Genomic DNA, 23,778 nt, shown 5'->3' with positions numbered 1-23,778 from the left:
AGACCTTTCATGTCAAATTTAAGAAACAAAAATATTTTTAATGTAATCAGACTCTTGATATTACTACATGGACATAACATATGTTTAGAAATATATTATTAGAAACCAAAAGAAGCTCTTGGCCATTTTTAAAATACTATATTACAGGTACATGAATAAATTATTTACCATGTAGGAAAAAATTCAAATGATATCTTTTTCTTTCATCTTGGTAATGTATCCAGTAAAATGTCTCTCTGAGCGGAAGATAGTTCATCTGGAAAACGAATGTCATATTTGACAATCAAGTCACCTCGCTTGGTGAGATTTTTGGGCAAGGGAAGGCCTTCTCCATGAATGCGCTCGGTTGAATCTGGATTTACAATGCTGTTTAATCTTAGTCCCAATTTTCGTCCGTCAAGAGTAGGAACTTCGGCTTGTCCTCCAGCCAGGGCATCTCTTAATGAAATCTTTGCAGTGTAGATTATATTGTTGTTGGAGTCCCGCGTGAACTGGCTGTGTGTTTTATCTTTGACAATGAACACAACATCGGCCGGGACGACTCCAGGTTTGCGATCGCCTTCCTTCGGGAAAGTTATTTTTGTTCCTGCTTTCCATCCTGGTTTGATGTTCACCGTCAGTATTTTCTCTTCTTTTCTGGAAATACCACGTCCGTCGAGAACTTTCCGAGATATTTTCATCTTTTTCGTGCAGCCACTCAGCAGTTCCTCCAGACTCACGAACAGATCTTTCTCGATTGCTTCATCCTGGACTTTTTGTTTCTTTGTTTGTGGGGCCATGCCATCGAAGTCGCACATGAAATTTCCCATCCCATTTGCTCTCTGGCCTGGCTTTCTACCTCTGCTATCATTGAAGAAGCTAAAACCCCCAAGGCCGCCAATGATGTCGGCAAATTCGTCGTCGTCTCCGAAGGCTCGGGCGAAGGTGTCGCGTGCATTTCCACTCGTGAACACAAATGTTCTTGCGAATCCTGGTCCTCCGCTACCAAAATTCATGTTCATCCCATTGCCTGCACTCGGTGGAGCACCGTGAAGTCCTTCTTCACCGTACTTATCGAAGATATCTCTCTTTTCCTTATTACTGAGGATATCATAAGCTTCGGAAATTTCTTTGAATTTGTCTTCTGCTCCCGCACTCTTGTTCTTGTCTGGGTGCCATTTCAAAGCAAGCTTTCGGTAGGCTTTCTTGATTTCGTCGTCCTTAGCTGTTTTAGGAACGCCAAGGATTTTATAGTAATCTCTTCCCATGGTTTCGCCTATAACTCAGCGCTATGCAATCTTAAAACTTCAATGACGTGAACTAGCTATCTAAGACAAGTGCTTTATATATAAAATTCTCGTCACATGCGCCGAATGCTCTGGAAAGTGCCTTCAAAACAAACCTTTTAGGGGAGGGGAGGGCATTTTGTCCCACTCGATGAAGCTTGTTTTCAGCGCCATTTTTCCACCGATAAAATTTAAGAACCTGATTTAAAACCCTTTTCCTCGCTCCCTTAATTCTCTGAATAAAATAGTTAATATGACTTATGCAAAATCTTGCCGGATTATAACGCAATGACTTTGAGAACAAGCGAACCTCTGTACCCCTCCTCTGAGAAGATCCGAGAAATTTCGAGGGTTTTCCCGAAGGTTCTTAAAGTTTCTACAGAAGCACATTTTATAATAGAAGTGACCACTTTCTAGCGTCTTCATCACGTTTCTAGAAATAGTGCTTGATTGCCTATAAAAGAAACTGAATCCTGCATAGCATCATTTTGGTATAAAACATTCACTGAAGAAGAAACAACAAGACTGAGAAGAACATTGAAGATGCGGGGAGACCTTTTCAGAGATCCTCGGGCCGGCAGTTTTCCACGCGTTCAAACGACTGGAAATCCCTTCGACGGTTTTGGTGGGTTTTACGGAGAAAGACCTCGTTCGTTTTGGGAAGATCCCGTTTATTTTCCATCTGAGAAGCCAAGAAGAGTTTCCAACCGGAAGAAAACGAGACGGGTAGTAGAAGAAGATCGACAATCAGACGGCGAAACAATCATCCCCACGCGATTCTTGCACAGGGAAAAACCCTGGGACAAGAAAGTGAAAAAAGACGGAAAACAAACTTGTCCGTCACAGCTAAAGTTATCACAACACGCCAGGGATGTTCCCATTCCTATAGAGATTCGGTTTGGAGAAGAAAATGGTCTGAACGAGGGGTTCGCGGAAACTTCTCTCGAGGAGGTGCATTGGGATTACAGCAAGCAACTTTCAAGAGATCAGACTTCATCTGTTGAACCTGGATGTACAGAGAAAGAGGAGAAAGGTGCATCAGACATAAATCAAACAACTGCTATTGCGGATGACTCTCAACTTGAAACAAAAACCGCCGAGAAACAGAAGTTCGACGAAATCGAGAGTGTATTAGCAAAAGCGAAGGAACTTATCCCACGAGTTGAAGCTTTCAAAGGATCGAAGCAAGATAAAGAATATTTGTACTTGGAAGAACACTTAACTCGTTGCCTTCTTAGTTTAGATTTAGTCGAAACAGATGGACAAGGAAAGTTGAAATCTGCTCGCAGAGCGGCGGTGAAGGAGATTTTGTCCATTGGCAATGATTTAGAAGCGCGTGTCCCTGAGAAATTAGATAATTAACTAAAATATTTTTTTTTAATTTTGTACAAAAGCTTTTCAAGGTTGTTTAGAACTTTCCCTGATCGTGTGAATAAAATGTCTGATCATCCAAATATAAAATAGTAGAATAAAAGTACTTTTATTATTTTAGTATCGAGAGCATCATAGTTTTATTGGGTAGGGACACTGAGAAGAGTCCTAAACATAATTATGCAAAGATAAAAATACATTTAGTCACGCAACGCTGTTTGATTATTAGTCCCTTCTCGACGACAAGAGAAGACTACATTCTACCTTTGTGTCACGTTTGGAGAGATAAAAAAGCGAATGCAACGTAAGATTCCCATTTCATTTTCATTTTCTGAACTTTAGCAGAAAAAATTGTTGCTATGAAATCTCGTGAAAAGCACGAACATGGTGTTACCTTTTCTTGGAAGTACTCCCATATCCTGAAGAGGTCGACCCCCTCAATGATTTCTACGAAAAATCCGCTCTTTTTCCAAGACACGAAACATCTCAGTGCGAGTTAGCGTGTTGAAAGCCTGATTCAAGCGCGTGCCAAGCTTAAAGCCGAATTCCTGTCCGGAAATTGAAACTTGTAAAATCTATAAACATTGATGATATTCTTTAACCCCTGTGATGTAATACTCTCTCTGATGAAATCTGCAGTTCTGAAAACCATCGCAACTCTTGCAGATAACTGGCGATGTATGTATGAGATAAGTCTTCAGAATGGAAATTAATGATGGAAATTTTCACTGTATACTTATTTCTGTTTCTCTGTGCGACGATTTATAATTACGATCGAAACGTTTCAGAGGTTTAGAGTGGTTTAAGGAGGAACTAAAATATTAACTTCCTTTGAGGATTGAATATCAACAACTGCCTGTCGAAAAATTACTGCAGCTTATCAAGTCATGTATGAAGTTATCCAAGCGTGAGAGTTTTATTCTTTCCCTCAGATGAACTGTATCTGGCCTTTGTTTTGTACAAGAATAGCCCACCATTTACGTTTAAGTTTCTCGAGAGAAATATTTTCCTTAAAGGAAACTGAACAATGAACGACTTCCTGCGCTTGGGAACCTCTCTCGCTAGCTGATAACAATGTAAATAAACTTTTCTACTGATTTGCTATCACCAAAAACATCCGCTATTTCTGTTCGCTTTTTCGTTCACGCAAAACAGCTCTTTCGTTGTGGTTAAAGGATCTATCGTTTTCCATACAACGGGAAATGTTTTTTTTTTTTTTAATCTATTTCTTTGCTGTATCTTCAATTCGCTTAGCACGCTTTTCATTCCCAACTTGAGTGAATATGCCATCCAGTACCGACACATTTTCTTTGTTTCACCGGGAATTAGATTTAATACTGGAAGGCAGGTTTTCATTTTTGAAAAATGTTGATGGAAAACAAAAGCAGCAGTGGTAAACATTTGTGACAGTTCGCCCAATCTTCGTTTTTTCTGTTGCATAACCGAAATTTCTCGAAGTATTTATTTAAAGCATTGGCGACCTGGTCCCAGTGATTTTGACTCATTTTTTCCCCACAGCAATTTCTATTTTTTATTGATTTGCCGTATTTTCAATCGCGCAAACGATATTTTTCGTGATTTTTACATCTCTTGCAAAGTGCCTGAAGTAGATTATTATGCAAATTTACAAGTTCAATAAACCCCATCATCTTCCGCGGTTGGCTCCACTGGTTATATACTTACAATTGTGAAGCAATTTCTAAGCAGCTGAGCTTTTCGCTCTCTGGCATACAATAACTGTAAAATAATGTATTTGAGGTTCGTAACACCTTGCAGTTACCCTATTTAATATTACTCTTCTGCTTTCCAATTTCCTCTGCGGGTCGGCTATATGACATGACGAAACTATGCTAAGATCGAGGAAGTCTTAAGCATAATTGTTGACAGACTAGTAATATTAAAATGCAAAATATCTCACACACGTATGAACGCTAAATCAGCTCTCGCAGAAAAAATCCGTCGTTTCAGGATTCTCAGGGGTATCTCTTGTGAGTACCCCTCTGCGATGAAGTTCCCGCTTTCGCTTAGAGTCTTCTTGCTGTAATACCGAGTCTACTATTGGGTAGACTACTTGCAAATGAGGGGCTGGCACAGGTAACGCAAGCCTCGTTTGATCATTAACATTTCCAGGAAAGTTTGGCAGCCCCGCTTGCGAGTAAGTAGGTAGGTTAAGCGCTCTCCCTTCTTTTCTCTCACGCATTAACACCATTTCTTTATCCTTCCTTTCTCGCTCGAATGCGTTCTTATATAAGTCCACTTCACGGGTAAGTGTCGATATGAGCTCTTGGCAGTCAGTGATTTGATCAGCAAGAGCGGAAACTCTAGTCTCCGCTTTTTCTTTGTCCTTTCTCTCTTTCTCGAAGTCAGCTTCGTAAATACTTAGCTGTTCGATGTAAAGTTCCAAATCAGAGTTCGAATCATCCTTTCCAAGCGCCTCTGCTAGTCGCAGTATCTCCGATTCTAACACTGTTTTGTGATCTTCCAGAGTAATAATCTGCGCGCGCGACTCACGCAAACTGTTCTCGAGAGATTCGATTTTCGCCGCGAGATCTTCCGCTCTACTTTCTTCGCTCGCACTAGCGAGGGAATTAACATTAGAGCAAGCGGCTGACTCGTTCCCTGTTATCTCGCTTTCCCTAAGTCTTCTTCTTAAATCACAACATTCTTCTTTCAACTTCCTTGATAACTTACGCTCGCTGTCCAGCTCGGCGTTCAGTCGCCGTTTATCTTTGAGAAGTGACAGTACGTACGCGTTTGTCCTCTCTAATTCGCGTTCGGCGCTCTTTCCTTTCGCATCTTTGCAGTGTTCCATTGAAGTTGTATGTCTTTCCTTAATTTTCCTTATTACCTCAACATCTTCGGTGCGTGCTCGCAACTTGACGGTCGCTCGTCTTAAATGATGACTTTTATACCATTGCGGAAGTTATAGCAAAACAGGAGAATTTATTGGTCATGTGACCGACCTGCATATGCCGGATGACTGCCGAGCGCGCAATAAATAATTTTCTCAGAAGTAGGGTTTTCCAAATCTACATGTTTTCCCTACTCTGTTTGCAAATCTTTTCTCTCCTAAACCAAAGCTAGTATGAAATTTTCGCCCCTTAGTTGTCTATAACCACAACCGCGGTTGCGATAAGCCGCCCTGAAAATGGGTTGTCTTGAGAATTGAAGAACGGAAGATCTGAGATAGAACTTCCTGTGTGATGGAAATTTATTTATTTGCCGTTGTTGATGTTTTGCGCAAAATATCACCTCAGAAATAGACTAAGTCAGGCGAAATGGCTGAGACAACTCTGTATATTTGGTAATAAATAACAAAGCGTCAAATTTTTCTCTGCACACCCCCGGTTCTTGACAGTTTGAATTCTGCTGGACATCGTAAATCAACATTGAATTAGCATTGAGTCGAAGGACCTTTAAAGACAACTGCGATGATGCAATAGTTTATGTGACAAAAAATAATAATTTTATTGTAATAGTATTAATTCAAAGTCACTCCGTGTTTGTAATATTGAATTTCTAAAAATACATTCTTCATTTCGTTGGGAGTTTTTTTTCCTTGCTACATGAAGTCCCGTAAATAACTACGCTGAATAAATTTAACACAGGCAAATAGCTGTTCATGCTTTGATAAGCCTTCCTTAACTGTGTGTATATTTTAAACCCTTTCCTAATCAGTGCAGCTGACGGAATTGGGAACTTTTAGCTAAAGGAATATGAAGATGAGGGAAGTTGGAAATGAAATGAGCGACTGCACGAAACTGTGTGAGTAGGGGGTAGGTCATCGATATATGCGGTTACCTTCAGTGACCTTCAGTTTTTTAAATACATTTTTACACCTACTGAAACCAAAAGAAACCTAACCGAAAATAAGCCTGTAAAATTCTATTTGTTTATCATGAGGTGGAATCGAAGAAAAACTTCGACCGTGCTAGAAATTTTGCTTCCATATGCAAGCTTGAATTGCATATTTTATAATTATAGCGTTACGCTTCCTCCCACTACTCACGTTTCACGGATTTCCCCAAACGAACTGCATCATAAACCCGTTAACACGCGTAGGCAGTGTAATTGCAAAAACCGTAAGGTTTCAGCGCATTACAGTTTCTAAGACGATAAACTAAAATAAGTAGTACTGTACCTGAAAAATTTCTACAAAATAGGAGCACGCGCAAAAAAGCCCCGTGACTACCAGTGTGAGGAGAACGCACACGTTTCTAGCGCAGAATGTGACATATGTATGCTCTGGTTTAAGGCGCTCACTATATATATAGATAAAAACGATTAAATTATTTTATCACAGGAAACTCTTTGTTCGAACGTTAATTCTTTGGCTAAAAATATTAAAACTATACTAGTTCCCCACTGTCTAAGCGACAGTCTTCGACAGGTAACATTATAAAAAGATGATGAAAAAAGAATCCAAAATAAAAATACAATAACACAATAAAATGGAATAAAATTATGCGAATTATGCAAATCAATTTAAGAATTTTTTAATTTTGAGGAGTTATTCTTTTTTCTAAACAATATTAATCCAACTTTGCTGCCAGAAATTTAAGTGTCTTTTTATTACATATTCACGAATGACTTCGATTCATTTTAAATTTTGGGTAAATAATGATAAAACTGAAAAACTGCAGAGGACGATGTCTTTTTGGTATACCAATTATATCAACTCAATAATTATTATTGCTTCACAGGCATAATCTATGATTCTACAGGACCTAGTACTGAAAAATATATATTTTATTCAGTTGTGAAGATGCGCAATTGTCTCTTCAGTGAGGCTAACCGGAAAACGATTTTCCGGCTAAAAATAACTCGATAAATATACAAAAAAAGGATTAAAAGAGCGCACAACCTGAGGACCTGTTTTTTTAAACTCAAAAGTCGTTACTGTTGTCGACCGAGGAAGTGACTGGACTCCGGACCGGAATCAGCGGGTCTTCCTGTGATGCCGCCAAGATAGTGAGACACACTTGACCTCTTTGTTTACAAATATAGCGGGCAACCATCATAAAAAGAAGACAACAAGGGCAATTTAAGGGATATTAGACGTTTAGAACATAAAAACTATACTAGAGCGAAGATATTCAGTTTTCCCCATACAGTTACTCAAATAGCAAATAATCAATTTCAGCAACAGCCTTGCAATACACAGGGGCCATTATTTATGTCGAGTTGTGTGGCAACCTACAATCAGAGCATTTGACCTTTCTAAATATGGCACACTGGAGTAAAAACAAAGCGAGATCGAAAACAACATCCGCGTTCTATTGTATTTTTATTGTTGATGGTGTATGCCGTGGACTGCTTTGGTCTTCCCTTCACAACCTACGCTACGTCCGTCGCATCTTAGCGCCATAAATTATTACTCTTTTACCTTAAATCAAGAATTTATTTCTAATTAACTTTTCGAACTGCACAACTCCTTACCAACCGAGTCAAAATATACAAGCCGCTCTAATTGGCATACTTACGTCAGTTGACAGTGAAGGTCAGCGCTTATACTTCCTTATCGTAATCCAGAATTTTTTTTTTGTTTTATATTCAGTATTAACTGAACTTTCATATTTGTGTTTCTTTCTTTCTGGGTACTAGACTAACATTGTCGTTCAGCGGAGCGTCTGTCTACCTAGATTCTCTCAAAACATCGAATGACGAAGGCAAGTGCAACGACATAACAGGAGTTTCCTTGTTTGTTTCCCTGAGGTAGATTAGCACTCAGCAACGGTATGCGATAGCCTGCAAAGCGCGAAACGCGAAACACGTGCGCGGAGCGCGAACACGAGCGCGAACAAATGTTCCACGCAGCCATAATGAGCGAGCACAGCAGCCCCGCCCCCACTCCAGCAAAATCATCGTTTGCGTTTGCCTGTTGAGAAGCACTCAGCAATGTGTTTAACAATTCATACGCGAGAATTGAAAAGTGTCAGCACAAAAGGAAAGGTAAAAAATGAATCACAAAGAGAAGTTAGCCTAGAAATAAACGCGATGTCGAACGCGTTGACAGCATTAAAAGGCTCGTGTTTTACATTTTTTTCATTTTCGCGAGTTTTCGGGCGGAGTAAATTGAAAATTCAAATCAGTCACTTGTGGTACAGCTTCTTCCTCTGGAATGACTCCACCTACACCCACTCGCAGGCTCTACAGTGTTCCTGTGCGAGTGAACACTGATTTTTCCTTTCAGCTATGCACTATGAACATTTTTGACTGTTAAGTTGTAACCTTTTTTCAGCAAGGGAACTAGACGCGTGGGAAATTAATGGCGCCCCTCCGGGTACAGTATACATCTTTCGTCTCCATGGAGAGCGATTCAAAGGCCAACAGCTCAACCACCCACATAAAATCTTCCAGAAACTGTAAAATAGGCGGGTAACTGTCTGGGACTCATGTTAATTTCTTCCTTTTGCAGACAAACTGTCACTGGCATTTCAATGTTATTTTTGAGCTCAGTTTTCCTTTAATTGGTTCCACTTCCGTGCGGCTCTGTTTGGGGCCGGTTGGTACGTCTGGGGAAAGATCTGTAGATGCCCAGTGGAACGGCTAGCAAACACTGAGGGAAGAAATGAGTGTTTCACAAAGCGAAGTCCTCGCGTTTTCTCTTTCAGTCCCAAAGAAATTGTGCATAGCGAAGCTTAAAGTGATCTAGGCCTCCAATACTTGATTTGCCACGAAAAATTACAATTAGCTTCCGTTGTTCTTTCCCATCTCTTCAATAAGTCCCATTTGTAAACAAAACGCCCACTCAAATACGAAAAACATCAACGACAATTTACTTTCACGTTTTGAATAAATATTTATTCGCTAGGGCATTTTCCTAGAAAGCCTTAACATAATTTACCTAAAATCTTACGATATACTAATATTTTACCGCGGAAGGATCTTAGAGCGAGAAAAAACTTCCGTGATCGCAGATTAAAGAGGTGTTAGACGGTGTAGTTCCAAATCGCTTCGCACACATTACATCGAATGGAATAAAAATAGCAACTTTTACCAACACACAAAAAAATAACATTATCTTATCTTAATATGAAAGTCTACCGCAAGTAAATTTGTGGAACTAAACATAAACTAAAAATCCACGCCAAGTATATCTCACTAAGCGCTTTAACTTATAACATATCGCAGTTACTTCACCAGGAAACCACGCAACCGCATAAATAACGACCATTCACGGAAGCTTATAACCTTCTTCTATTATTTATACACTAAGTCAGCACCTCTGAAAATATAATTGTTTATCAAATTTAATCAGATATTAATTTAATCTCCACGCCCCTTCTACAATGCCATTTTAATTAGAAAACTATTTTTGGCTAATCTTCCCTTGATCGATTCGTTGTGACTGAGTTGAAACTTGACCACAAATACAGTACAGGGGAGGAGTGGGTGGACGGCAAGATGAAGAGGTCGTGCACGTGAATGAATACATTCAAATGTCTAATTTCCCATTTCTAGTTTGCGAACGTTTCCCTCAAGACTAATGTACGGTACACGTAAAGATTTGCCACTGATTAGAATAATTTTCTGCTAAAAATAGCTTTATAGCAGGAAGAGTGCCTCGACCACAACCTAGCATAACAGAGTCGAAAATCATCACACATAATGGCCGCTCTTTCCTGTAGTTCAGACACCCGAGATTGTCTCCTTTCTAACCGCTCAAGAAGCCATAACTCCCATAAGGCTATTTGAAAAACACAAACACAGCTGGTGAAATGTGCTTCACGAGGCACAATTCCCTTTGCTATGCCCCTGTTAGTGTAACAATCTACTAGGACCAGTAGTAATAAAACAGGCACGGGTAAGTACCTGTGGTCAAACGTCGATGTCTCTTGATACCAAGGAATAGATGTGTGGCCAACAGTCCCCTCCCCTCCAGCCCAAATGAACCTTAGTGTGGTACCCCCCCCCCCTCCCCCTGGTCATGTATGCTCAGCAGTAAAGCAGTTTATCCTACACTTTGTTTGAACACAAAAAGCACCGAGTTTTCTTACACTAGGCGCTTGCGATCAGATTGTAAAGTTTCTACAATCAAGTGCACATGAAATGGTTTTTGCTAAATTTAATCTCATTGAACTGTGAAAGTGAAATATCAGACTTCCCAAGGCAAATGCTCAGAAGCATATTAACTTTTGTTAGAACCTTTCCTAGCACGTCTCTGACACATAGGAAAGGTAAGGTTAAGTCTGCATATGAGCCAGTTGGCATATCAGGCCAGAGCTTATCTCGGTTGCCGTAGCATGAAGCGACCACGAATATTTCTACTCCCCCATAGATGGGATGCTAGTCCACCACAGGATTACCCCCAGCATTAAATTCGTCAGAACCCATTTGTACACCTGGGTGGAGAGCAAGTGGGGTGGTGTTCGAGCACTGGCCAGGGACATTTTGTTGTGTTCTTGGGCAAGAAAAGGGATATCTGAATATTTCTTGGTGATGCTGAAACCATTGTTGGTTTGGAAATATGTTTTGGGGTGGGTAGTGTTTACTGTGTTTTGATTTCCATTATTGGTGATTGCAGCACCAAGAAATTGCCAGTTGAACGTATTGAATGTGTCTATGGTATTTAATTCTGCATAATGATTTCTGTTTTGTAAAATATCTTAATTTAAAGTACAAAACTCTAAATGGAGATTACTTTCTGTTCACTTCGTTACTTTCAGGCATGTTTTTTGCTTCAGTTTTCCTCGTCACTGCTGCTGAAGTTTGATTTTTCTTTCTGAGAACTAAAAACAAAGGATGAAATGTGAGAAACACTTCTTCCACCAGCTCCAAAGGTTGCATCAGACATGGTGTGTACATGGAACTAAAAGTCTTGTATTGATTCACTGCAAGGATGAAAGTAAAGCATAAAACACAAGGAAGTCCTTAATTCACCTTCTGAAGGAAATTCCACATTGCCCAAAAACACACAAAAAGAACCCCCACAACATAAATTACTTTGAGAGCAACTGCTGTAAAAAGCCAAAAAATTCAACTTTTGACATTTTATCCCAATGGCCTTGACTGCAGATCATTAAACTTGACTCAATTTCAAACTCTAAAATCAAGCGCACATGCTACATGTAATGTCACAGTTGCCTGTAATACTAATACTCACTTATAAATCATGGTGTCCTCATCTTCAGACTCGTTCAACATTGAAAAGGTGGACTGATCACGAAAATATGACTCTATAAGGCAAGAAGATCAAGGATTTAGGGTACTGAGCTAAAAAAAAATATGACAGGAGATAATGTGTTATGTAAGAATTGGTACCTCTATGAGAAGACAAAAATTTCAAGCCATGCCCACAAAACAGAATCTTGGTACCTCTTAGAGGTTCTTTTCAAAATTTGTGATGAGCACCCCCGTCCTTTCTATATGGGAGTTGGCGCCAGGTGCATGCCCTTTCAATAATCACAATTGATAATTTGTAGCTCAATCAGACATGTACATACATCTTCGTTAAAACAGGTTCATGTGATGGCAACTAGCGTTGACATGGACCAGCCGGTACTAACTACTATTCCACTATTATTTTTCTCTTACTATTTATCTACCGTAATCTATTCTAATCTTCTGAATGAGAGTGTACAGCAACCCTTACGGCTTACCGTAGAGAGCGTTCTTGGATGGTGAGTACACAAATGCCATGGTATACAGGTAAAAGTTGAGCAATCCAAAAAATGTCAGGAATTCTGCAGGTACTTAGAGTCAAGGAAACACATCCACTCCTAAATATTGTCATTACGTCATTACCAGGCATCTGTGTTAGAGCTGCCACCCCCCAAAAGTGACCAACATCTATATTTTTTCTTACAATATAAAAATACTGTAAAACAGAGAGCAGAGAGGAGGTAGAAATGTATTTATTATGCGGCAAACTGCACAACAACAAAAAACAGAATTCTCATTGGTTCTGAATGGTAAATGAATTTTACAACACAGACTGCTAATGTAGACTGCTCAAGATAAAGGTTTGGTTGAATTTCTTTTTCCAAAATGTAGAGATAACCCAGCAATTTCCCTCTCTTGGGCAGACTTAGAGGGGAAGGAGGATTGGGTGGTTAGCCATCCCCCTTTTGGAGAAGCAAAACACAAAAAAACGAAAAAGATTGTGAGTATCATGGCAAATGCTCTGGACAGGTACATGTAGCTCACTGTAATTTCTACTTCATAGCATTGCTAGTATTTCTGGTTTAACAGTTTTCAATAAGGTTCCAATTCTCAAATTGTAATATTATCTGGGCATGCCCTTTTGATTCTGCAACCTGAAGCTACCAGCCACCCTCCCTTGAAAAATCCTGGATCTGCTTCTGCCTGTGTGTGTTAGCCCTAGAAAAGACATGGGGGACCACAAGAGGCAAAGAAAAGATCTTTGATCTTGCCAGGATTCAAACCCACAACTTCCAGATTAGATTGACTGTGCTACCAGGCTAGACTGGAGCAGGACATGGGGAATTATGATATAGTCAGTAGCGTGTCTCAACAAAATACTGTAAGGCTTGTAGGTGACAGATCTCCTTGTGTTTTAAGAATTAGATGTAAAAAGGATATAGTTATCATAGTGTGTTTCAAGTTCTGCAACAAAGTTGTCTTGTAGCACTCCTGTTCCAAATCGAAGACCTGTGATCACCAGGCTAAAATTTTAAAGGCAAAAATAATGCATTCAACACAAAAATTAGCGAAAGTGATAAACAATGTTACGATGCAAATGTGTAGGTTAGTTTTGTATTATAAATAGATCTACAATAATATTATGTTAATAAGGTGGCAAAATACATTAGTGCCAAGAAAACAAGTAAAAGTGACTGTATTAACAAACTAACGTTAAAACAGCAGGTATAAATCTACTCTCAAACTACCATTGAACATTTTTTTCTTTAAAAAGTTCCCAAAATGATGAGCTTCTCCATGGAACAATCTTCCTGAGGAACGTTGTACTAAAAAATCCTTAGACCTCTTCAAGAGAAACATTTATTTAATAAATGGTTCTCTGCAATTTGGACTCCCACACAGTAAATACGGAAACCAGAAAATAGAAAATCTTACATGTAAGGTATTTTTCTATTATTACATGTATGTACTGATATTTTTACTGTGTTATAAAAAAAAAATAAAGTTTTCATTCATACCCAATAGTCTGGCACTCAAGGGGTTAACATGTATGGGTTATTGACCAAGTGTGAGGTCAAGATGGCTGGATATTGGCCAAGTTCTTTTTTTTCGTGTTTATGGACCTTGACTCCGTCTCGGTCCATCAACTTGCAAAAAAAGAACGAGGCCAATATCCAGCCATCTTGACCGAACAAGCTTGGTCAATAAAGGATTTATTATTTGGCTTTCGGGGAAATGTTTCTTGTGGGACACAGCGGGTAGTCCCGAGCAGGCAAGATAGCTCCATCTTGCCCACTCAGGTAACCAATCACAGTGCAGGATTTGATTCGTCTTGCCCGCTCAGGGAGCTAGCCATATAATAATGTATGCTAAGCAACAAATTCATTTAGAACACATACCTTATGGTCAAGACAATCAGCATAAGTCCGGTGAGAAACTTGAGACGTACATCTGTAAAACATTATGTGGGTAGAAAAATTAAAGAATGATAGTACATCACAGATTTCATACCACTGAAAATTATATTCACCACAATTTAACATCTGTGGTACATGTACTTATTTAATTCTAGGAGATCAAGGGAGGGCAGTTACTGGACACAGTTTATTTTTAATTTATTTTTTCATGTTACAGCAACTTTCCAGGGATAGCCTGCCACCAAACATGCTATCCATTATGATGCTACCCAACAAATAACCCAACATGACAGGGAAACAAAGCAATGACATCTCCCTGTCGCTTCAAGCTAGAGCAAATGGAAGGACCTGAACAGACTGCATATTAAACTTGAATTCCAGATGTCCTGATATTGCAAGGTGAAATTTCAGGATTAAAATCAGTCGCAAGAATTTAAACAGTTTACTTGCTAGCAAGTTAGCATAAACTTACCAAAATAAGGCATTGCCCTCAACTCACTATATGCTCTGAACAACAGGTATACCAAGTACACCAGGTAAATAGCACCAATTGTAAAGAACAGCACCTTCAGGCCCTGTAAAATTCAATCATAAGGTTCCAAACTCAATGTCAAAATTGTCTCTTCTGTTTAGAGCGAGTCTCTGTCTTATTCTTAGGAGAGTTTGGTTTTAAAGTGACCACAAACAGCCCAAGTCTACTACCACTGTTTTGTCCCTTTTTGACCTGTTATAAATCATACCTCAATCTCTTTCAAAAATAAGTGCTGTACTAAACTAATAAATGTTTCTAATTTCGAGTTAGCTTTAATTTAAAGCTAATTTGTACATTTTCAAGTTAGCTTACATTTGAAGGTAATTTTGTATGTCATCAACTAATATAAACATAATATTTATAATAAATACTATTTTTCAGCATTCTTGCTGACATAGATATGAAATTGCCTTTTGTTTATTATTATACCATGAAATGGCCAATATCAATCTTGTACTGGTATGTAGGATCTTGCAACTCATTGTACCTGTCAAATGAACAATTATATTATTTTAGTGCCATCTTCATCTTTTCAGTCTATATTAGCAGAAGATTCGAAAATATAAGGGGAATAGCTAACATGCTGAAGGGCATTCTTAAGTTATAAATATATAAGCATGCAGGAACTTTAAAGAACAACATGAGACAATTTGAAGGAAATAACACAGAGTGCTTCTCATACTTTTCAAGCAAATATTTCAAAAATTTCAAGTGCTTAATATGACTAACTAAAGGTTACCATTTTCTTAAAGTTTGTAAGATGTTCAAAAATTAACTCATAGAACTTGACCATAGAGTACCAAGTCCTGCATGATGTAGGACATGTAATCTATCAAGCTTTAGAATATAGCTGCTGTATACATAGGAACTGTGCGTGCATATAGTTCACGCAATTCATCAAAGCTTTTATAACTATTTTCAAAAGAACAAATATTTACAAACATGATATATAGCTGTTCAAGCTGATATGGGTTGATAGGCCCTGTTATTTTGACACTTGAAAACTTACTGCTGCCATGATGACAAGGTAAATGCCGCAACCCACAGAATGCCAACAATGAGAAGTTTTGGAAGATAAAAACTTAATCTCCTTTCACTCTGTTAAAGAAACAAACAAAAATCAAACTTGTAGTGATTGGGGAAAATGCAAAGAACTTATCCTTTAATAAATCTCTCTGTTACTAGATCTAAACTAATACAGCAATAAGTAAACTAGGACATTAGTAAAGCTGGATGTTTAATTATTAAACTATGCTACTTACTTTCAAGTTGTTTCAGTCATTAGTACATCCAACTCACATTAATTGGTGTAGAAACAAGTTTTATTTGTTGTCAAACAAGTTTCTGTCAAATGCTTAATTTGTCAGCAAGCTATGGGGAAGTTTCATCCAAGTGCCATGATTACTGAAGATATGATGGTTGAACAACTCTTGAAAGTAACTATGCTTGTAAAATCAGTGTGTGCTTTCTGTCACACACACACACACACACTTGTGTAAAAAATGTTAAATTGTGAAACGGTACTTTTTCTGAAGTGCCTAGTGAAGAGAAGCCTTGTTTTTACAAACCTGCCTGATGCCATGGAAAGCACAGAGCCAAAAGAGCAGCAGAGCACAGAGGAACGACGCTTGGAACACTGAATCAAACATACTTGGCACCCAGCTATTCACCAAGAAGTTGAGTGGAAACAGTGGGTCTGTGGAACAAAAAACATGTACTTAAAAATACCAATACCTACATTATGCTATCCAATTTAATACAAAATGAAGGGCTCTTTTCCAGGTTTACAATGATAGCAGTTTGAATGGAACCTCTTCTTGGCTATCGCTGAGTGATATACTCAAAGCTAATAATTATGAAAGTTGCATGAAAGTCAACTTCCAGTTTAACACTGTTAAAACTACTTCTAAAATGCACCCTGTTCAGGGTGTTTTATTTAACACTATACATGTCTTTGGAAGAAACAAATAAAGAGTAGTCCATGAGAAAACATGTTGTAAAAAGATGTCATCAACCTAACTAAAGCTGAGAAGCTCTTGCAGTCTGAAAATTTTGACTTCTTTTACGCTTTACACACTTTAATCAATTAATTATTATGTCACTAAACTTGCAACCTACCATTGTACAGCAATAAAAGTGGAAGAAGAAGTGACATCCACCTGTGCCAAGAAAAAAATAGTTTATTTAACTGTACAGTGCCAGATCCAGACCTTGAGCTACGCGTTTTTTTTTTTTGCCCAAGCAGATCTACCACACTGTATTTACTTTTCTTACAAAAGGCTGCACTCTTTTCAGTCACTATGTAACCTCTGGGAACTAAAATGAATTTTAATTATTTATCAACTTCACGAAAATTAAGCACATGAATTATGTGGATGGTGTGTGGATGTTGCATTAACTTTTCTGGTGAGAACTTGTTGAGAGCAGAAACAACCTTCACAATAATCTGTTGCTGACAAATAACTGATAAAAATGTTTTCAAACAGTAATGTAACTGTGTGCAATATAATTAATGCAAGTGTGATCATGGTTTGACTAAATTTAACACTCAAATAATCTCACTTCTCCTGTCACAACTGACTAACAAGGCATGTCACTCACTTCTGTTCAATGGACCATTCACGCAGTGGAAATCTTCTCAGTGAATGAGCGAACATGCACTGCAAATTAAAAAAATGTTGTTCAAAAATCAAAACAAATGATTGAACTTTTATTTTACAGCTGCAATTAACATTAGAGTAACAATTTTTTTGATTATTATTGATTCAAGTAATGTAGTCTGTTCTAGCTAGTTAAAAAAATGTGTCAATTTGTAGCTAAAATGCCATCTAGGATGTTCATCTAATTTAAGCCTGATTAATACGTTTATACTACCCTGATCACGTACTAACCGTCACCATGAATGTGAGCACAAGAAAAACAAATCTGAACCAGATTTCCACCTGAGTGAAGTCTGCACTGTAGTGTTTCAACTGCAATTAAAACACTTAATATTAACATTGGAGGAGTAACCCTAATTTGAATGCAGTAGTTACATTTTATAGACAATATTGAATAACACATGGTTTATAACATCATGTGACTCTACATTTTGTACCTAGCGTACTCATCTCAGACAAAGATTGGGTAAAGATTTATAGAGAAATAAACTTACTTCAAAATCAATGTCTCTGATATGTATTCCATTACGAAAGCTGAGACCATGAAATTTGACAGTAACAAGATAAGAAGGGTAGTCAAGATACCCAAGATGCAAGATCACTAACGGATTGCATTCCTAGAATAGAAAAATGTACATATCAATTAGTTTTTGAAGTGTAAGTTAACGAGCTGTTCTTAAACTCACTAATAATCTTCATCAAGTTGAAGAAATGGTCACAAGTGTAACCGTAATGAAGGTCTGGATATCCAGTCTTAACAATGATAGAGTATGCTGCTTTTACTCGTCTAAACTCTCTTTATAGTTGATGGCATGTTTGAGGAGATACACACATTTCAAACACTCCAGAGAGTGTTTCCACGCAAATATCCAACACATAAAATTTGTCCAAAAAGAGATATTTTTGTCAACTCCTCTCTGGGTGTTTACTTTAGTTAGTACTAAGAGAGTATAATCTAATATTCTCCAATTAAACAACCTTTCTTCAATGTCTTTGGCATAGAGTAAAATTATTGTCCTTCTTAATCAGTCATGCAGAAAAATGAAAGCATCATTATTGTAAAAATCTTTTGTCTACAGTTTGTACTGACTGGGTCATGCTTGACATCTCAAACAACCAGAAGTTGGGGGAGTCCGAGACATCCTGATAAGTTCTCATTCACTCCACCTGCTACACCAAGAGATACCAAGAGAGTTTGCATTCAGGTTACAAGGGCCCATTGCATTGGTAGCTGGGTGCCTTTAGGCTGGTGATATGACCAGCTTTCAGTGGCCATTGGTGGTACCATCAGTAAGGTTCCACTGAAGTTAATGACACATTATTTGGTAGCACCAGCTATTGTGCTGATAACGCCTTAACCAAACTTAGCCAGATTGGATTAAAATTACATAAGAGATAAACTTGGAGATGTGGGGAGGCACCAATAAAGTATGTATGTATGTAAGACATGGAGTGTCAAAATTATAAAATTGCTAAGCAAGTCATGTAAGTCAGATCCTCACAACCAACATCTATCTACTGCACACATCACAAAGTTCTGTGTCTGACAAAAAAAAACACTGAATTTCAAACCTTCTGGCAACGTAGCACACGAGTCCTGTTATAAGGTGTCGTTGCTATAGGGTTATAACTGCTGTCTTTAGCTTGGCCAGAAATTTTAACACTCAGATGAAAGTTGTCTGTGAAAGATGACCCTAAACAGGAAAGCAAAGTCAGATATTAATTAAATTATCTTAAATCAAATAAATATAATAGCTATTTTCTCTTAACCACCATTGACTGAAAGGGAATGCTTAGAAGCAAGAAATGCCAGCCTAGTTCTCCAGTTAGAGAGACAGAATATAATGAGGAGATGGGACACATGCATGTTTTGAAATGGTTTAGAAAATCCCCAACATTTTGTTGAATTAATGATTATTGCACTTCGAATTTGGAACAAATTCTGGTGCAACTCTTACCTGCTTCAGTTCCATTCAGTTTGATTTTGCAGAGAAGCCAAAGCTGTTGGTTAAATGTGGACAGGATTCCTGTGTTGATCTTAAAGGGACCAGTCTATGGAATCAAAAGAAAATTATTAACAGCATTCTTAATTTACCATAAGTATTGCCAAAATGTGACACTTCTAATGGTACGTACACTCCGATGTAATGTGCTTTACTAGGAAATAAAATCTTTGCTTTAATAAAGATTACCTTCTTTTCATACTATAGGTGAGAGTAATTTAATAGGTCGGAATGTACTGTTTTTATGTATTTGCAATTTTGTTCTTGTTTCAACGGGCTTTCACATCACGTCAGAAGTGTATGGGGAAATCATGTTGCAATAATTTATTTTTACTCAAGCCAAAACCATTTCAATCAACACTTTTGCCGCTACCACTGAGAGAGGAGGAGCTTCTGAGTATTACTGGCCTGAATTAAGTGCATTTTTATCATTTTATAATTTAAGCTATGTCTTCCACTTCTTTTTCTTCTGCTTTCCAGTCACAAAAGCAGGGAATCTATATTGTTTCACAGCAGCTGCTGTACATTTCAAAATGAAAACCTTGAAAAGCATATTTGTCAGTAGTACAATCATTAAGAAATAGAAAACATGTACTGTGTTTCTATCGAGTTACAAAAACACAAGTGAAAGTTTGGGAGAACGAGAAATGCTGTGGAAACACAAACTGTTAGGTGAGTGTTTCCACAGCTTCTTCGAGTTCTCCCAAACTTTCACTCATGTTTCTAGAACTCGACAGAAACACAGAGAACGTGTCTTCCATTTCTTTTAGGAAATACTACAACAAAAGAAAAAAACAACTTGTTTACTTTGAACATGAAAATGTACATATTATTCTCTTTGCTCACACCATCATTACATTACAGTCCATGCTAGTCCTGTGTATCTATTAAGTTATAGAAACACAATTTTAAACCAATCAGCACGCATATTTCCTTTGAGCTATTTTCTAATACATAATATCAGTCTGCAAGGTATTGTAATCGCAAATAACACAATACCAAAGGTAAGTACAGCCATGCCCATATCCATAACAAGTATTGTACAGTTCCAGAAAATATATCCATACCCGTTCCAAGTAAGATTAACAGAAATTCTAAGGGGGAGGCAAAAGCCAAAATTTTTAAAGTAAAGTATGAAACTTAGCTGGAATATCCAGGGGGTGGGGTTCAAAATAAAAAACCTTCTCTGGGAGGGGTATGGATATTGTCACCCAATTTCACTTAGAGGAGAGCTGAGATGGAAGGATCTTGCTGAAGAATACAATACTAGAATGGTAGCCTAGCTTGAACTCAGACCAAGAGTAACACACTAACCATAAGCAGGCACTGTACCTTCCAAAAACAATATTTGATATAATTTTTTTTTTTTTGGTAGTGCTGTCAGTTAGACCAAGCCCATCCATCCTGCCCCTCCCCGAGGGCATCCCAAAACACTTTTTAAGGCGTTTGACAACGTTTCCTGTCCCAGGGTAGGGCATTTGCTGTAACAGGTTAGCCCAGGGGTGCAGCATTGTCAAAGGCAATTTTATCTTTCAGTTTTTAAAAATACATACATCTTTTGTTGTTTATTTTTAAATTTCTTGATTGCCTTCAAAACAAAATGTATGAAAACTGAATTGATAAACCTTATTAGAATCCTGAGCTCCACAGGCACAAAAATTTTGGAATGCAAATCAAGGATGGCAGAGTTTTGACAGCTTTGCAGAGTAAGGCATTCAATTAAAAAGCGCTTGGGTGCTGTTGTAACTCACTTAAAATGTTAAACAGAGATCAGATTATGTGAATGCACTTACTGGTTTCAAAGCTGTCTTATTACTGGTAGTCAAACATACAAATATGGGCATCAAGACTAACAAAATGGAATGCCAGTTATTGCAATATTTCTTAATAAGTTTTGCTTCTTTCTGAAGGTGCATTCATGATTGCTTCCAAAGTCCAAGGAGACATGTAATTAATAAAGATCCACATTTATTAGTAAACAATTACATATATTGCTTCTATCATCAATCACTAAAATAGAATTTTGACCTTGTCCCATGGGTTCAGGGCTTTTGCAGTCTTCCCGAAGCTCCACCATGGGGATTTACACAAATATTTTAGCCCTACTGTGTGGGATATAAACCATTTTTTGAAAACAAAATTATAAATGCCCAACAAATGCCCAGGGGAAGGGGTTGGAGGGACTTGGAATTGACAGAGACATAAACAAGTAATATTAATATCAATTTTAGGTACAGACCAAAAACTGTCTTTTTGGAGTAGGTAACTCTGATGCTCTTTCCGTGTGTTGAACAATTATTGACGGTCCTGCAAAAATAAAATCCTTTCCAATTACACACTCATTATTTTAACCATTGAGATACATTTATATGTATCCCACATGTGTGCATATTAAAGAGTGGTCAAAGGAATGAATTAATATTAGAAATAGAAGGAACATTTTAGCTACTGTCTGTCTGCAGGAGCAAGCTTCTGTGAGGATCAAATTTCAGGAAGCTATAAAAACTTCCTTTTTTTCCTCGCATGCTTTGTTAAGTAAGCAACATGCTAACTTAATCGAGCATGAATCAAATATTAAGCTAAGCTTTGATATGTAAAAAGTCGAGAGTGTTTAGAGCTGAATTGTAACTTTCAAATACAGTGTCTTACATGTATCTCGACATTTGTTGTAAACCTTAAGAACATAAAGAACCTTAAGAAATTTCAATTGAAAACATTTACAATCCAGCTGTTCTTTTGTTAGCAGTCCAAATATCGAGGCAACCGAAAACTTGGCGAGAAAACACGTTTTACAAAATGTACCGCGAAATATGGAACACAATATAATTAACAGAAGGTAGACTGATTTGCCATGCACCTTAATAAATTAAGGGAGTCTTTACTTATTAAGCGACTGGAAAAGACCAGCGTTTAATACAGTAACGTCTATTCTTGGTACTGCAAAGTTGCCACAAGGTAATATTCTGCACGACGGCAATTAACATTAAAATATTTAATAAATTCTTGGAAGTCAACACTACAGCGTTGTAGTTGCAAAGTACTCAAGCTTAATGCTGCCTCCAACCAAACGCTCCTATGTCGTTTAAAGCATAAAAGACAGCTTCTGACTTTACTTTAGGTGTCTAACGTGGTTTTACTCGTCACTACAGACCTGCAATTCCAATTATCACTGTGAGGAAGAAAGCCACGAAGAACGAGACGAACACCAAAACAAACTGTCGTTTGGTTAGCGTGTAAAGTCGCATTTGGACCGTCCTAACAGCAGAGAAGACAATCAGCGTAATTAGCAATGGCTGAAGAAATTTACGAACAACAAACAGAGCATTTTACTTACGATTCCATTTCCTTGGTAGCCATATTTGAGGCTCGGAAAAATTCTACTCGCCAAACACAGCCATATTAGCATTTGACGCCAAAGCCAAAGGAACAACTCATCAGTGGCTTTGTTCAAAACAATCGAGGAGAACTGGGAACGAGGAAAAATTTACATACCAGAATTTGACGAGTTGGAGGAATTTTCAAGCGAAGATTTCCGTTTCCGCCGTTACCGGTAAATACATTGTCTCTCGCCGCTGTTTATCTCCATTGTACGTATTATTTTCCATAGCTTAACCTTTTTTGCGTTGGAAGGTGGTATTTAGTGAGCGAATCAGAAAATGACCCTAGTTACAAAAGTCATTTTTTTCTCTTTTGAAAGGCACTGTCCCATGTCGGACAGGTTGTGTTCCAATGATCAGAGGTTTTGCAGAATGGTCGCAGATGGACTTGCGAGTCAGTGGAGTGGAAGTACCTCTTTCAAACTGTAACTCCGTGGCACTTAATTAAGCAAAAAAAAAAATACTCAGAATGGTAAGAATACTAAACAAGCTGAGTAGGTAGAAAAAAAATTAATCTAACTCAACTGGTGTGCGAGGTTAACGTGCAAACGTGCAGAAATCCCAGCTAGAAGCTGACTGAAGTGCAGCTGGATACTTCAGTTTGTGGGCAATATGTGGAACCGAGCGAGGAGCTGAGCTATGTCAGTTTGTTGAATTTTTTTTCTACCAAGAACCCGAGGAATACTACCAACCTTACATCGCAGGAAAAAGTGTCTCCATACTGAGCTTCCCAAACGTACAGTTTTATTTCGCAACAGAGGCCCATCCAGCAAGCAGTCGCGCTCTGGAATTTTTATTAGCTATAGTTGATTCGGACTTCTCAGCTATCACGCCGGTTTTGAATCTTGGGTTCATAATTCAATCAGTTGTTAATTAGAAAGAATTACGTAGTTAGAGCTGCAAATAAATGTGCCTCCATACCGTGTTGCTCGAAAGCCGGTTAACACTAACCAAGGATAAATTAAAAGTAAACCGAAGTGTTGAATTTTGTCATATAAGAAAGTTTAACTGGAAGCTGATTATTCAAACTCAAATTTTAAGGACAAGC

The 23,778-nt window shown here is 38.0% G+C and overlaps 3 protein-coding genes and 1 pseudogene across 3 annotated transcripts; 1 reads left to right on the top strand and 3 right to left on the bottom strand.

Annotated features, from left to right (window-relative positions):
• Window positions 1-12: 12 nt before the first annotated feature.
• On the bottom strand, window positions 13-1,263 carry LOC145481503 (dnaJ protein homolog 1 pseudogene; annotated as a pseudogene).
• Window positions 1,264-1,782: 519 nt separating this feature from the next.
• On the top strand, window positions 1,783-3,952 carry LOC145481508 (uncharacterized). The gene has a single exon (XM_081459998.1). It carries the CDS (start codon window positions 1,809-1,811, stop codon window positions 2,625-2,627), a length of 819 nt encoding a protein of 272 aa, XP_081316124.1. The 5' UTR covers window positions 1,783-1,808; the 3' UTR covers window positions 2,628-3,952.
• A 140-nt stretch (window positions 3,953-4,092) lies between these two features.
• On the bottom strand, window positions 4,093-7,015 carry LOC145481507 (uncharacterized). Its single transcript, XM_081459997.1, has one exon. It carries the CDS (start codon window positions 5,446-5,448, stop codon window positions 4,573-4,575), a length of 876 nt encoding a protein of 291 aa, XP_081316123.1. The 5' UTR covers window positions 5,449-7,015; the 3' UTR covers window positions 4,093-4,572.
• A 247-nt stretch (window positions 7,016-7,262) lies between these two features.
• On the bottom strand, window positions 7,263-22,871 carry LOC145481502 (transmembrane protein 181-like). Its single transcript, XM_081459994.1, has 18 exons — window positions 22,688-22,871; window positions 22,505-22,608; window positions 21,593-21,660; window positions 19,309-19,402; window positions 18,923-19,044; window positions 17,845-17,967; window positions 17,582-17,662; window positions 17,292-17,350; window positions 16,809-16,849; window positions 16,259-16,386; window positions 15,700-15,788; window positions 15,120-15,177; window positions 14,631-14,733; window positions 14,141-14,192; window positions 13,182-13,264; window positions 12,239-12,328; window positions 11,743-11,815; window positions 7,263-11,368 (listed from the first exon to the last, which is right to left on the bottom strand). The coding sequence occupies exons 1-18, from the start codon at window positions 22,708-22,710 to the stop codon at window positions 11,320-11,322; spliced, it is 1,440 nt and encodes a 479-aa protein (XP_081316120.1). The 5' UTR covers window positions 22,711-22,871; the 3' UTR covers window positions 7,263-11,319.
• Window positions 22,872-23,778: the final 907 nt, after the last annotated feature.

This window comes from Orbicella franksi, chromosome 3 (assembly GCF_964199315.1).
Source record: "Orbicella franksi chromosome 3, jaOrbFran1.1, whole genome shotgun sequence".
NCBI classification, from domain to species: domain Eukaryota; kingdom Metazoa; phylum Cnidaria; class Anthozoa; order Scleractinia; family Merulinidae; genus Orbicella; species Orbicella franksi.
The sequence above is the reverse complement of the archived record's forward strand: the minus strand, read 5'-3'. Positions and strand labels throughout refer to the sequence as shown.

Coding starts and splice junctions, on each gene's coding strand:
- LOC145481508 (XM_081459998.1), top strand. CDS start 1,809: ATGCGGGGAGACCTTTTCAGAGATCCTCGGGCCGGCAGTTTTCCACGC.
- LOC145481507 (XM_081459997.1), bottom strand. CDS start 5,448: ATGGAACACTGCAAAGATGCGAAAGGAAAGAGCGCCGAACGCGAATTA.
- LOC145481502 (XM_081459994.1), bottom strand. CDS start 22,710: ATGGCTACCAAGGAAATGGAATC. Junction 21,661..22,504: donor AGTGATAATTGGAATTGCAG/GTCTGTAGTGAC, acceptor TTATTTTTGCAG/GACCGTCAATAATTGTTCAA. Junction 19,403..21,592: donor CTCCAAAAAGACAGTTTTTG/GTCTGTACCTAA, acceptor TTGATTCCATAG/ACTGGTCCCTTTAAGATCAA.